Source organism: Pelodiscus sinensis, chromosome 5 (assembly GCF_049634645.1).
Source record: "Pelodiscus sinensis isolate JC-2024 chromosome 5, ASM4963464v1, whole genome shotgun sequence".
NCBI classification, from domain to species: domain Eukaryota; kingdom Metazoa; phylum Chordata; order Testudines; family Trionychidae; genus Pelodiscus; species Pelodiscus sinensis.
In genome coordinates this window covers 130,153,833-130,169,432 of record NC_134715.1, presented here as the reverse complement: position 1 = coordinate 130,169,432, position 15,600 = coordinate 130,153,833, and the positions used below count along the sequence as shown (strand labels likewise).

Sequence of the window (15,600 nt, the reverse complement as noted above, 5' to 3'; positions counted from 1 at the left end):
ACCTCAGCAGGTCATCGAGTCCAGCCTCCTGCTGAAAGAAGGACCAATCCCAACTACATTATCCCAGCCAGGGCCTTGACAAGCTGGGACTTAGAAACCTTTAAGAATGAAGATTCCACCACCGTCCTAGGGAACCCATGCCAGGGCTTCACCACCCTCCTAGTAAAATAGTTTTTTCCACTCCCCAATCTCCAACCTAGACCTCTCCCACCTCAACTTGAGACCATTGCTCCTCGTTCTGTCATCTGTCACCACTTTCACTGGAGTATTATTCAACATCTAGATCACCTCTCCGGGACTATTGTCTACAATACTCAGAGGCTACATTTTCGTTTTGCACCCTTTTAATTTCTCCTTCAAATCATTCCATGTGCATAGAAATGCTTCAGAAAGTTTGCACACACTAGCCTCAATTCCCTGTCGCTGATACTACTGTCAAAATCAGAAAGCTACAGAAATTATTGGAATTCTTAACTACTCACTTACTCTTGAAAAACTGGACCTTTGCCTTCAATTCCTGGGCCATGTTAGAACGTCAGAGACCGCCAGGTCTGACAAATCAGATAAGAAAAGATGGCAGACAGAAGATATCATGTAGAAGAGAGACAGGAAATGAATGCGGTCTTGTATGTCTTGCTATTTATGGAGTCCTTCACAACAGAGAGTCAGCTCTATTTAACAAAGTTCTCATCACAAAGCAACAACCAAAGGAAAGGATAAAGAGAAGAGGGGAAAAATGTCAAAAGGAAAAAAAATGAGTTCAGAAAGATAAACAGGAGGAGGAGGAAACAAACAAGTAGTGAAATATTCAAAGTGAAAACAAAAACTGAACAGAAGATAGTAATTGCAAACTAACTTGCCATGGAAACAGAAGAAATTAGGACACTTCTACAACCGTTGGCTCTAAGCTAACACTTCACGAGTGGGGTTTTCAGTTACACGTGTTTTCTGAGAAATAAGCTAAATAATGGGAAAAGGAGAAGAGGAAGGACTGGCAGGAACACTGGTTTCATATAGCATCTAATTCATTGCCACTCCTGCTTTTCATTCTAATAGCAAAGGGAAAGCTGCTTTTTCCCATGGTCAATGGTAATTGCGATTAGACAATAGTTCCTGTGAAAAGTCAGAGCAGAATTTAATCATTCACACAAGCCTGAGCTTCTTAGCGCTGATCTGAATTTAACAGACTGTTTTCACACTCATAATACACGTACGCACAGTTTTTACAGGATTATTGTTGTTTTAAAGACAGCTGACTTTTCTGTAAATCCTACCTACCTGTTTATTTCCCCACACTAACATGATTAAGAGGAACACATAGAAACAAGTGAGCTGTACATACAGAGCAGAACAGCCGGTGAAAAAGGCCTCGCCAACAGAGACGTTAAAACGCGCTTAATATGAGTAACCGTGTCGCCGCTAAAAATCTTAGGGTACGTCTACACTACATGGCTCCGTCGACGGAGCCATGTAGATTTGTTTATTGGGCAAAGGGAAATGAAGCGGCGATTTAAATAATCGCCGCTTCATTTAAATTTACATGGCTGCCGCGCTGAGCTGACAAACAGTTCATCAGCTGTTTGTCGGCTCAGCGCGCTAGTCTGGACGCTCCCCTGCTGACATGAAAGCCCTTTGTCAGCAGCCCCGGTAAACCTCATCCCACGAGGAATAATGGGGCTGCCGACAAAGGGCTTTGATGTCGGCAGGGGAGCGTCCAGACTAGCGCGCTGAGCCGACAAACAGCTGATCAGCTGTTTGTCGGCTCAGCGCGGCAGCCATGTAAATGTAAATGAAGCCACAATTATTTAAATCGCCGCTTCATGTCCCTTTGCCTACAACCCACATCTACATGGCTCCATCGATGGAGCCATGTAGTCTAGACACAGCCTTAGTGGTTACACATGAGGCTTGGATTTATACTGCAGAGCCCACAGTGAAGACTTCCCGGGAGCAAAGTTGCCAGCCCCTACTGGTTCTGCTCCCGGAGAGTGACGACACCTCCCTAGAAGCAGAGTGGGCAGCTCTTGCCCTCCAGGCTCCCAAGAAGGTGGCGTCTCTAAAAAGTTTAACCAAAACCATTACCCTAAATGGTTCGTCGGTTAAACTCTACCGTCCCTAACTCTGTCATATCTTTTTCTAGTAGACCTATGTGAATTAAGCCAATGTGTCACAGCGCTAGCAATACAGCTGTTGCACCTCCCTGTCCAAATAATAATCACAGTAGTGCAGGACTGAGTGTATTAGAGATGAATGTCAACTAATTTAGCCACTGAATAGGCATAGCGTAGGCAGGCGCTGACTAGGTCAGGGCTACTCAATATGCAGCACGCGGCCTGTTTATTTGTGGCCCGCGGTGCAGTTTGGGTTTACATGGGGCTCAACATGAGGCCTGCGGGTAGGATCCTTTGAACACGGCCTCCTCTGGGACACGCTTCACAACGGCAAGGCGTCTCCCAGGAGGGGTGAGCATTTGAAAGACACGAGCAGACGGGCTGGCTGGCACTAACGGGTACAGGGTCAGTGTTTCCAGCCCCCCAGGGAGGAGGTAGCTGGGAGCACCGGGGCATTGTGGGAAGTGCTGGCTGCCTGTGGGCAGAGCCTGAGAGGTGTTAACTGGCTCACACTGGCCATGTTTGCGTCTAGCACCATGGCTGGGCAGACTCCCATGTGGGGACATCAGCCCTGCTGGGAATCCAGGACAGGGCTCCCGGGCCTCTGGTATCCAGCCTGACCTGTCCAGCTCCCCACTCACCGCAGGCTGGAGCCCTTGGGAAACTTTTTCCTGAGTAAAATCACTCCAGGAAATGCAAAGCCTAAAGCTTCAAGCTAAACACACAAACCACTGGTATACAATTTTCTTTTTAATGAGAAGCATTAAAAATGGCAACAAAGAAGAGACGCTTGTTGAATGAACACAAGGTTTTCAACCCTGCTTGGGAGATGGAATTCGCTTTTGCAGAGATAAATGGAAAACCAATGTGTCTTCTTTGTCAAAAGACTATTGCTGCATTAAAGAAAACAAATCTGCAACGGCACCACGAATCTGGACACTATTTGCATATATATTTGCATGTCTATGCAACCACACTTAAGTTGAGGCCCTCGCATGTCCTGTGACTATCATTGCGGCCGTCGGGGCTTCCAAAGTTGAATAGCCCTGGACTAGGTGAACCTCAATGGGTACAGTCCAGTCCCCCGCACTGAGGCACAACCCACAATTTTCTAGACCAATGGTTCTAGAACTTCTGTATGAGTGACCCCATCACACAGCAAGCCTCTGAGTGTGCCACCTTTATAAATTATATTTAACACTATTATAAATGTGGGGGGAGGAAGCAGGGTTTGGTGCGAAGGCGGACAGATCACTATCCCCATCTAATATCCTTGTGACCCGTGAAGGGGTCACGACCCCCCAGTTTGAGAACCCCTGATCTAGACCATTCTTGACAGACTTGTGTCTACCCTGCTCTTAACCTCCAATGATGGAGATTTCACAACCCTCCTAGGCAATTTGTTTCTGTGTTTAACTACCCTGACGGTTAGGTAATTTTTCCTAATGTCCAACCTAAATTTCTCTTGCTTCAGTTTAAGCCTAGAGCTTCCTATCCTGTCCTCAGTGGATAAGAAGAACAATTTATAACAACCTTTTTATGTAAGTGAAGATTTATCTCATCCCCCATCAGTCTTATCCAGATGAAAACCCTTTTTTCAATCTTTCTTCATAGGTCCTGTTTTCCAGACTTTTAATCATTTCTGTTGCTCTTTTTCGGATTTCCTTCAATTTGTCCACATCTTTTCAGAAGTGTGATGGCCAGAATTGGGTGCAATACTTCAACTGAGACCTTGTCACCGCTGAGTAGAGAAGAACAACAACTTCTCATGCCTGGCTTGTAACGCCCATCCTAATACACTCCAGAATGATGTTTGCTTTATTTGTAACAGCATCATATTATTGACTCATTTAGTTTGTGATCCACTATAAACTGCAGATCCCTTCTGGCAGAATTCCTTTCTAGGCAGTCATATTTGTGCAATTCATTCTTCTTTCCTAAGCGGAGTCCTTTGCATTTATTCTTCTTGAATTTCATCCTATTTATTTCAGACCATTTCTGCAGTTTGTCAAGGTCATTTTGCATTTTAAACCGGTCATCAAAGGGGCTTGCATCCTGTCTCAGCATGGGGTCATTTGAAAACTTTGTGATTGTATTCTTTAGCCCTTTATCCAAATCATTTAAGAAGATATTGAATAGAACTAGAGCCAGGACACATCCCTACTGGACCTCACTTGAGATGCTAAATACTCTCAAGTACACTTTTCAAACAAGTGTGCACCCACCTTATAGTATGTTTGTTCAAGCTTTATTTCATGTCAGAGCATCAAAAGCCCTACTCAAGTCAAGATATAGCACCTCTCCCGTGTTCTCTCTCCCCCCTCCACCAGGCTTGTTACCATGACATCCCAAGAAGGGTATCAGGATGATTTGACATGATATGTTGTTGATTTATCACCTTATTTTCTTCTAGGTGCTGACAACTGGATTGTTTGATTATTTACTCCATTATCTCTCCGGGTACCAAAAGCTATCTGGCCTATGACTCCTTGGGTTATCCTTATTCCCCTTTTTATATATGGGCACGATATTTGCCCTTTTTCAATCTTCTGGAATCTCTCATATCCTCAATGAGTTCTCAAAGATCATTGCTAACAGCCCAGATCTCTTCGCACTGTAACTTTAGTACTCTAAAATATAATTCATTAGATCTCATCTATTTAAAGACAGTTAACTTGTTAAAACTTGTATCCAACTTTTTGGGGATGAACCATCCCTTAATTCTACATCGCAGGCATTTATTTAACATCCCTTTAGAAGTTACAGAAACTATATAACTGTTGGACAAATCTAGGACCTACTATTTAAAAGTATTGAACACTCACAACTCCAAGTAAATAGAAACAGCTGATGTTCCAAAAATTCAGGCCCCATGTCTCATCCTAGGTTCCAAATCACTAAAATCCTTAAAATTATTGGATGCTGTAAGTTTTGGTCTTACTTTCCCTATTGCTCAGTTCCCTATTTGCAAAATTGGAACATTACTGCTCTGCCAAAGAGAAAGGTTATGATAAATTGAGGAGGCACTCAGATGATGTGAACTTGAGAAATCCCTGTGAATAAAATTAATTCTGAGTTCAGTGCAAGGTTTGACAGTACCCAGCAAATATGGGAGGGAGGACACCTGGAACAGTGAGGCTATAAAGTAATACTGAAAGACTGTCTCGCTTATGGAGAATTGTCCATCCAGTGCCCTTAATGAGGCAGAAGTCCTGTGGAAAAAATATGATCATGTAAGTAAAGACTGTCAATTCATATGCATTAGTTGCAGAACTAAGTTGTGTGGGCAGCCTAATTGTGGCATTTCTTGGCACCTGAATTCTGAACTTTGCAATTTTAACGTTTTAAACAATTTTTTGCTATATTTTATACACACACATCAACACACCCCACATATATTCTACATGGAAGAAATATTTTCATAATCATCATGGTAAGGAAAGGGAAGAAGATTTTGTGCCAAGGCTGTTAAGAGAAAGTGGCATAAACTTATAGGCTAAACATGCATCTATAGGTTGAACCTCTCTAGTCTGGAATCCTCGGGACCTTACCAGTGCTGAACCAGAGAATTTGCTGGTCCACGGGAGGTCAATATTGTCTTGCAGCATTATCAATACTTCTAATAGCCCGACAAATGGAAGACTTTCAGCGGTAAATTAGAACTAAACAACAGCACAGAACAGAAAGCCAGGACTGGTGGCGGTAAACAAAGTTCATGGGACTGTAGGAAACTTGGCCACATCCATGAAATGTGGACATTCAGCTAACTAAAATCATTCCAGATCACAGGTATTGCCAGACCAGAGAGTGATGAACTAGAGAAGTACAACCTGCACTAGACAGACAAATTATACCCAGGAGAACTTAGCTTTGCTTTCTAGTTTATAGGTCTAATATCATAAATGTATCACAGCCATGATCTCTCTTATTCTTCAACTTCTCTTTGAAGAACTGTAGAAAAATGCCATGTTAAAAGACAATTACAACATACTGCATCTGACTGTATTCCAGATGGGAGAGGCGGTTATTTTGTGATTCTCACATCCTTCCTACTTTGTATGCATCACATTTTGTTGTGAACATTTATTTGCATCAAAAAACACATTTATATCTTGACAGAATTCAAAGACAATTACTCTTCTGTTCCTTTTGAGAGACCTCACAAAAACGGTTTCTATTTGCAGCACCTACAGCTATTTCCAGCCAACTGTTCTGCTGTGTTAAACTGTATCCTTCTTCATTAAAAGCATACACCCTAAAAATTGGTATAACTTTTATTTAAACCTGTGTAGTCCAAAAGATTTAAATGCATAACCTAAAGGCACAAAATTAAGTCAAAACAAGACATGATGGCTTTCAAGTGCTTAGTTTCCTACAGGTTGTGAATAAGCAGCAGATTTCACATTACTACTTTATCCACAGCTGAGAACAAACATCCATGAAGATTAATTACAGGTTGGACCATCCAAACAGCATGAACTCTCACCTTTATGCTTCCTCCAATGAGATCAGGCGGCTCTTCATCTGTTTCTAAGGCAACATTGATGGAGGCAAAAGGACGGCTAGCCATCTGTTGCATCTCACGTAGTAGTTGCTAGTGAATAAACACAGAGGTATTAATACACTGTTCCAACATAAAGAATACAAAAATGTTCAACAGATTTTACTGAATGTGGAAAGATATGGACTCCAGCATGCAAACTCTTCATAACAAACTCCTGATGCTTTCTCTGGGCATAAAGAGGATTCAAGGGAACCTGGTGTGAATAATTACTAAATAAAACCAATGGCATAAACGTAAACAGATCTAAATCACTCCAGTGTTGACCTTTTATATGTCTACACCAATCAGACAACTGCCAACGTACTTAACATATTAGTATACCACATATTAACATTAAACAGTCCCGTGTATTACTCTCAACACTCCAAATAGCTCTCTGAACAGCAAGCCTAGCTTGCAGGAATGTGTTTTATTAAAATAAAATGCCCATTTCTGGATAAATTATTAGAATCCCCTAAAACACAAGAGGCATCTTTTATTGTTCTCTTTGTGAAGCTGAATTTCAGTGTTATGGTTCTCTGTCAAACACAGCATGGCAGTCTCCACATAGTAGAGCTTGAAACTACAGTTCCAACTGTAGCTTAGCTTTAGTAGGAAAAGATATCCTTTTCAGTTCCTGTGGTTAAAAATCCCTTGCACTCACTGCAAAGTAATGAGATCTAGGTGTCACGCATCAATTCCAGCAAGAATGGGAACAATGGGACACACTGCCTGTTAACAATCAGTGATATAACATATTGGAAACAAACAGCACCAGCCACTTAAAGATCAGAATGTTGATTTAGGGATTTAAAGACTAACAAGATGGTTTATTAGATGATGAGCTTTCGTGGGCCAGACCCACTTCCTCAGATCAAATAGTGGAAGAAACTAGTCACAACCATATATACCAAAGGATACAATTTAAAAAAATGAACACATATGAAAAGGACAAATCACATTTCAGAACAGGAGGGGGATGCAGTGGGGGGGGGGGGGGGTAGGAAGGAAGGTAAGTGTCTGTGAATTGATGATATTAGAGGTGGGGAGAGTGGGATGTCTGTGAGCTAATGGTATTAGAGGTGATAATTGGGGAAGCTATCTTGGTAATGGGTAAGATAGTTTGCGTATTTGTTCATTCCTTCCCGGAGAGTGTCGAATTTTAACATGAATGACAGTTCAGAGGATTCTCTTTCAAGTGCAGATGTAAAAGGTCTTTGTAGCAGAATGCAGGTGATTAAGTCATCGAGAGAGTGTCCTTTCTGGTTAAAATGGCAAGAAACCGGTTTTTCTTTGTGATCTTGTCTGATATCTGTTTTGCATCAAGATCATCAATTCACAGACACTTACCTTCCTTCCTCCCCCCCCCCCCGCATCCCCCTCCTGTTCTGAAATGTGATTTGTCCTTTTCATGTGTGTTCATTTTTTTTAATTGTATCCTTTGGTATATATGGTTGTGACTATTTTCTTCCACTATTTGATCTGAGGAAGTGGGTCTGGCCCACGAAAGCTCATCATCTAATAAACCATCTTGTTAGTCTTTAAAGTGCTACATTGTCCTGCATTTTGCTTCAGCTACCCCAGACTAACACGGCTACATTTCTATCACGATTTAGGGATTGTACAGCAATGGGCATTGCACTTTTGTATTACTATTACTTGTCATTCACTCTACTATAACTACTACTTCTAATTCCAAAGCAATTTTGCAGATACCTGGAACAATACAGTATCATCACTCACTCTCCACGGCGAGGTCCTGTCCCTCCAGATGGTGTCTCACCATCTAGTTGGTAGTTGGCCTCCAGGTCTAACTGACTTTGGTTGTACCTGTATTATTTTAATTGGCATCCCCTCATCTGTCTTTTGCAGTGTCCTCAGCATCCTAATCTTTTCTATTGCAGCCAATCCTGTATTCCGATTTCACATCCTACCCTCTTTCTAACTTAGTCTTAAAATCATTTCACTATACAACTGTCACCTTCTGAAGAACTTATCTGTACTGCCTCCAGCCTTCTCATGTCTGTTCATTTAATGTGGCTGTCTCCAGAGTAATACTGTTATATGACTATATGGTCTGGAACAAAGTCAAGTATAATCTGCAACTGTGAGCTCTTCCATACCCGGCCAATATTGTCTCCTGTATGACACCAAAGGAAGTTTGTACCACTACTAGAACAGTCGGGCCTGGAGCCAACAGGGTTCTAACATTCAAGAGTATAATACATTAGCCATTATCCAAAATGCATGACCATTTCCGTTTGACAGGCCTGACTCAAATGAGCAGACAGTCCTTTAGACACAATTTCCGTATTTATCTTCAACAGCGCACCTCCTTCTGTCCCTCTTCCTCTCTCATCCAGCTGATTCCTGATCAACTCATTCATTGCTGACTGATGTTAAACACTTCCTTGTTTTCCATATCACTTCTACTCTGCCATTCCCTCTCGCAGACAGACAAGAAGTGGATACAGCGCTTCTCATATGCAGGCCACTCAGCAGTGATCAATAATCTCTGCTACCTCGTCTGGTTTCAGTTTGGTGCTTTATGTGGAGAGTTGTTTTACTGCAGTTCTCAATGGACAGGAGTCCACATCGTACAAATCATCACTGGGTTTTGCATTCTTCCTGGCAGGATCAACAAAGGCACCAAAGACCAAATGGGAGACTCAAAGACCCTTTCATCCTAGACTTGAGATACACTGTACTCCTGGGGGAATTCTGTGCCACTGCGTAATGCAGAATTTCATTCTTCTCATGCAAAATTAGGGCTGCAATATTTCTGGTTGCCAGGACAGGCCGCTGGACTCTGGAGAGCCAAGTGAAGTGGTTCCTACTAAATGGAGTGCCCGGCCTGATGGAGATAGAGGAGTCACAAACTGGCTGCCCAGCTTAATCCTCATTCTCCCAGGGATAGGAGAGAGCATAGAAGACTCAATTCTTGCAAAGGGTAAGGAAGGGCAGGGCTGTACCATACCACTACTCCAGGGGGGGGGGGGGGGGGGGAACGAGACAGTAAAGAAATGAACTGAATGAAGACTGAGGGTACAGGTGTCTGGGATGGGGTCTCCCTGTGGTGGAGGAATGCAGGTGTCTGGGGTCTGGGAGTGTCTGGCTTTGAGGAAAGGGTAGCGTGGGTGGCCAGGCTTTGGGGGTGCCCCATGCTTGGACTTGCAAGTGGGTGAGTGTCTGAGCTTTGATGGGTGGGGAGTGCAAATGTCTGGGCTCTTGGGGCCCCAGGGGACCCACTCCAGTATCCCCAACTAGAACTGGGGTGTCACAGGATTTTGAAATAAATTACCAAAATAATTGAAACTGGAGCAATTACATTATGCTATTTTGACAAATCACAGACAGAATTTGTAGAATTTTAAAATTATGTACAGAATTTTTAAAATATTTTGGTGCAGAATTCCCCCAGGATGTGGTGAGGCTCAGACCACCATACCTCTTTTACGAACCGATGACTGGAATCCAGCACATTTCACCAACGCAACATTTGAAAAGGAAACAGCAAATTTTGGTCCAATTTCAAAAAGATTAGCAAAAGCAACAAGATACAGAACAACATTGATCCGAGGTATCACCACAAACAAAGGGAAATCCTAGAAATGAGATTTTCTGTGTCACTGATGCTGTTTTTTTACTACTTGCCAGGCAAACTCAGAAAAGGTCAGGAACCACTCACTGATCTACACTAAACCGCCAGAGTTTTAGAAAGAGCAAGATATAGCCAGCAGATCACACTACTAAAGCAAATGTGAAGCAGATTGCTGAGTAGCAGTTCCCATAATTATCCCCTTCAGCTATCATCAAGCGCTTTGCAGAATGGCTGTAAAATCAGAGAACAAGCTGTCCTGAAAAAGATGTCCAAAAGAAGAATGGACTAACTCTTAGCAGTGAGTTAGGGGAGGGGAAGGACAGGGCTGGAACATGACTCCTGTTGAAATCAGCAGAAACTTTATGGGATAAAATTATGGCAAAACAACTTCTAAGTGATATTACTGCCCACTTTTTCAGAAGAGAAGAAGGATTTAGCTTTGCAACTACCCGTCATTTCAGCAAAAGACAGTACCCCCCCAGTATGTATAATCTGAGTACATGGAATACTGTATAAAAGCTAGGTACCAATGTCGGTTCTTACAACAAACGTCTAAGATGGAACCTCCCATGTTTCAGAAGACTGACAGCTCCATCTAAGGAAAAGAAAGTCCCTTCAAAAGGCAACCCAATGAACATAACCTAGCTACTTAAACTGCAGTGGTTGATGTTTGACAGTTCAGTTTGTGTGCAATTTAATGATATTGCCCTATGTACATATAAGAACATAAGAACAGCCGTACTGGGTCAGAACAAAGGTCCATCTAGCCCAGGATTCTGTCTGCCAACAGTGGCCAGCACCAGGTGCCCCAGAGAGAGGGAACACAACAGGTAATCCTCACATGATCCCTCCCCTTTCATCCATCTCCAGACAAACAGATCCTTGATGTACAGAGTAGTTGCTTTTTATATTTGTACAGTGTAAATCATGTAACAAAAACTAAGGTCCATTATAAAAATGGTTCTAGAATATTCTTCAATTAAAACCTTATTTTTCCCCCAAGAAAGAAACATTTTGTACACTTAACCTGTGTACGTATAGCTCTGCTGAACGACCCTCAATGTTGTTGAAGTTTTAATGACAGCTTTGCTCCAGAGCTAGGGATGTGCGTGTGGTGTGTGCTCTTATCTGGAGGGGGGGGGGGGAGAAATTCTAGTGAATTACTGGTGGTGGGAAACCATTTATTCAAGCAGCTGAAGAAGCTAGTGACACACTGCTGTGTGGATTACGGAACAGACCCAGACAAGAGGGCAGCAGATGAGAAGAGGAAGGTAACCATATTCCTTGTTTGCCAGACAGGCACTATGTGGGGTACACACAGGAACTGTCTGTGTATGTTTATTTAAGAGCACCTCACTTAAGGGACTGTCCAGTTTCTCATGTACTGCTATGTCTAATATAGAATCTTAATTTAACCTTTTGGGTTAAATTCTCTGGGTTGACTTTTTTCCCCTGACATGCTTTGCTAGGAGCCGTTAAAGTTCCAAGAGGGACACGTGGGAGGGGAGAGAGAGAAGGGTAGGGACACGCCCAAATCCCCACCTGTCCAACAGCTAGTAGCAGAGAGATGGTTCTGTTGGGTCTAAGTGAATAGGTATTAGAGCAGAACAAGGGCTCGGTAGGAAGTGTGGTAACCGGAATCAAGATGGTTGTACACTAATTAATTAAGAAGGGTGTTTTGGATTAGTTTAGACTCATTATTCCTGGCTGATCACATAGGAGCCACAGTGAGATACAGTACAAGTGAGAGGAGCATATACCGGTCAGGAGCGAGCTGATGATGTTTCAAACCACAGACAGTGAAAGGTTATTGAGCCAGGAACTATGGGGAACACCCTGACGTTCTTGGGTAAAGCTGAAGAGTGCTTGTTGAGACAGGCATTAGCTTGGGTCTGACCATGCCTGGCTAAGGCAGTCCCTACACTGTATGAGGAAGTGTTGGACAACTTGCTGAGGTACTGAAAGGGTTACACTCTTGAGAAAGCAGCGCAGGTCATTTGTGCTATGTACTGCGCTGTAGATTTGCTTGTAAAGGCCCAAGCTGTTGGGCAACAACGTTTGGAACAGGAACTGGAAAAGCTAAAATTGCAGCATGGAAGCTGGAAACGGGACATAAAAGTGGCTGTAGCACAAACAGAAATCAAGATTCAGCTGGTAACAGCTTTCTCTCATACATGTTCAGAAAGAAGAAGGAGTAGAGGTGAAAGAGGGGAGGAGCCCCAACCTGGGTTTCTGGCAGCCCAGCCAGTTGTGACGGTAAAAATGCCTCAGTCTTCATGGCAAAGACAAAAGGAGATAACTGACGGAAACCGAAAGACAGACACAGGCTAATCAACTGTGCTCTCTGACTACCAGAATGCGTTTGTCTTGGGTTTTGGAATAGGTGGCTAGAAAACATTTTGCCCTTGGAGATTTTAGACCCCCAATAATAACTTGTGCAGGCTCTATGGAAGCAACAGCTTTGCTGGCAGAAAATGACACACTGTTAAACAAGGGTAACAGAAATGGTGCTATCCAGAAGACCACTAGATACTCTCCGACCCCCTTTGAATGGAAAAGGAAGGCTGTGTTGACATATCAGAAGGAAGAAGAATCTTTTGTGTCTTATTCTACAAGGTTATGGCTGGTGTGCGCTTTGGCTGAAACAGGGAAAGAAACAGCTGATGGATTTGATTTGTGATTGTTTAGAGGATCTTGGATAGATTTAGATCAGGCTGGAGTGATTCCAATAGCTCAGAAGACAGAAAGGACAGTAAGTGGAACAGGTAGTAGTTCTTGAAAGGTAGTTTGTGTGGGTTTCCACAGCAATCAAGCAGGCTATGACGACTCCAACCACACCAATGTGGGACGAGGTAGCTGTAAAGAAATAGGACAAGGACAAGGACAGTATGGTAGAGGATGTGGAGCATCTAATGGAGGATTACTGTGAGCACCGGTATGAGCTCAGCTTTGGGAAAGGGGAGCAAATATATCCCATTTTGATGGGATGCCTTCAGAGACCTGACTAGCTGCTTTTAGTGATTTGATGGCAAAGAGAAGATTGCAGTCAACACTGCAGTAAGGAGTTACGACTCGTGAGATCATGGGAACATGTACAGAAGATCTGCTGGCGAGTTGGCAGCACTGCACTAGGGTGGCGCCACGTGTCAGTAGAAATGCCTATTGCAATCCTTAGCCAAACTGCAATTCCACATAATTGGTAAATCATATGTGGAAAAGGGGCTAGAAGGAAACAGATAATGGTTACTGGCCATAATTAATACAGAAGCCAAGGCAACTTGGAGTTAGTGCGGGAGGGTGTACAAAGGGTACATTATTCTTATGTTTAAGTCTTGTAATAAAAGGTATTACCAGAACACCTGCCATGAGTAGTACATCAAACTGAATTTCAAATAAATACAGTGGTTTGTAACAGCATAAGCAAAAAAAGCTATGTTGAAAATAAATTAAGGGAACAGTTAATTTGGCAGAAAGGCTAATTGGAAAAGAAAAAAACTGACGCAGGATCTAAACGCACAAGGAATGGTGGTCAACTGCAAAAGCCCCTGTCATTCCCTGATCTGGTTTGTACGGAAACTGAATGGCAGATGGTAATCCGTAATAATATCAAAGATATACCGTGCATACTCAAACTTAAGCCCATTTGTTTATAAGCCGACCCACCAAACGTACAGAAAAAAATGTTAAAAAGTCAATGACCCATTTATAAGCCGACTCCAGTGTACAGACTTCCATCCCCAGCTCGTCAGCATGAGCGCGGGCTGAGAGACGTGCAGGCTGCAGGCACGGAGCCTTTCAGCTGCCATTGGCTGCTGTTCGCTGTCCCCAGCCAATGGAGCGGAGAGGCTCCGTGCCTGCAGCCAGCAATAGGATCACAGTGGCAGCCGGGCAAGGCAGAACTCGTGCATTAGCCAACCTCCACTTTTCACAGCAGGATTTTGTTCCAAAAAAAGTCCGCTTATCGATGAGTATATACAGTAATTGTACATTTACCCCTATGGAAACCAAGCTTCCAACTGAAATGGCCAAAAGAGTGGTCAGGACTAAATAGTTCTCAGTACTAGACATTGTTAATTGTTTCTTTGTTAAGTTATTAACCTCTTCATTAAATTAAATATCAGACCATTATAGTCTCAGAGGAGTGGCTGTGTTAATCTGTATCTTCAAAAACAAGGAGGAGTCCTGTGATAGCTTAGATCAGGGGTGGGAAATAATTTTTTGCCAGGGGCCACTTCAGAAATTTTTGAAGTGGCCCCAGGGCTGCACCAGAAGGGGCGGAGCCTGAAGGGGAAGGGGTGTGGCCAGGATACTTCCCTGCTTCCCCACCCACAGACCATGATTGATCTGGAGGTGGGGGAGCACATGAAGTCTTTGCCCCGTCCCCCCGTCCCCTATCAGGAGTGCCGGACTATCAGATGCTGGACCATTGGAGTTTTACTGTATGTGGCCATTAGGTCCTGGTGAAGAGATACCTCTTAACCTTGAATTGTCTTTATTTCAGTGGTTGACTTTGTGGGATGGGCACACAACCCACCTTAATCCCTTTTAAACTATGCTTTAATTTATATCATAATTGATAGTGTTGAAAATCACTTGTGCCCTAAACAAACTCTTTAAGTCAAAATGCACTGTAACTTCACAATGTGATGTAATGAATATGCACAGCAGCTTGGAATGGCCAGTACTGATGTAACTTCATTTTTAAAGCAGTGGAATGCGCGCTAGACTAATTCATATCAAGCATTGCAAACTGAAGAGATGGCAGGGCAGTTGGCATGGAAATAGAGCCCAAGGCTTTGGTACAACAGGAGACTAAGACTGTCTGACAGGAACCGACTGAGCGTACAGCATGTGGCAGGGAAAAGAGGGTACAGTTTTAGTTATACTGTAATGTTTTAGTTTTTTTAACCCTTTTTTTTTTACCCTTTTCACTCAGTTCAGCTGCTGCCGCTGTTACCTTGTGACTCATTTTTTGCCAAAGTTCACTCACTAGGCTCTTGCCATTTTGATGCCGGACTATCAGGAGTGCTGGACTATTGGATGCCGGACTATTGGAGTTTTACTGCATCAAGAAAGGATGACAATTGGGGTGCCCCTCACATGGACCCAAGATACCAAGCAGATGCTGAAGAAGTACAGTGTTTCAGACCAGGGGCTGTAATTCTGAAAGCAACATCTACGTGAACTGACAGTGGCGGGGAAACCCATGTTAATACAGGAGTGCTGATCAGAGAAGGAAGAGCATGAGAAATTTGGGAAACTGTTCAAGGGTCTTGAAATGGCAGAGGATGGCATGAGAAAGCGAAAAACGGCTAACTAGGTTGCGGGGTTGATTTAATAACATA

General features: G+C 43.1%; 1 protein-coding gene across 3 annotated transcripts in view; it reads right to left on the bottom strand.

The window, feature by feature from the left end:
• The window catches only part of ATRN (attractin), a 222,481-nt gene that overhangs the window by 18,795 nt on the left and 188,086 nt on the right, over positions 1-15,600 (bottom strand). For all 3 annotated transcript variants that reach the window (XM_075931018.1, XM_075931019.1, XM_025179538.2), the window contains exon 27: positions 6,598-6,705. In XM_075931018.1, the coding sequence (XP_075787133.1) occupies positions 6,598-6,705 (108 nt within the window). The remainder of the gene's footprint in view (positions 1-6,597; positions 6,706-15,600) is intronic.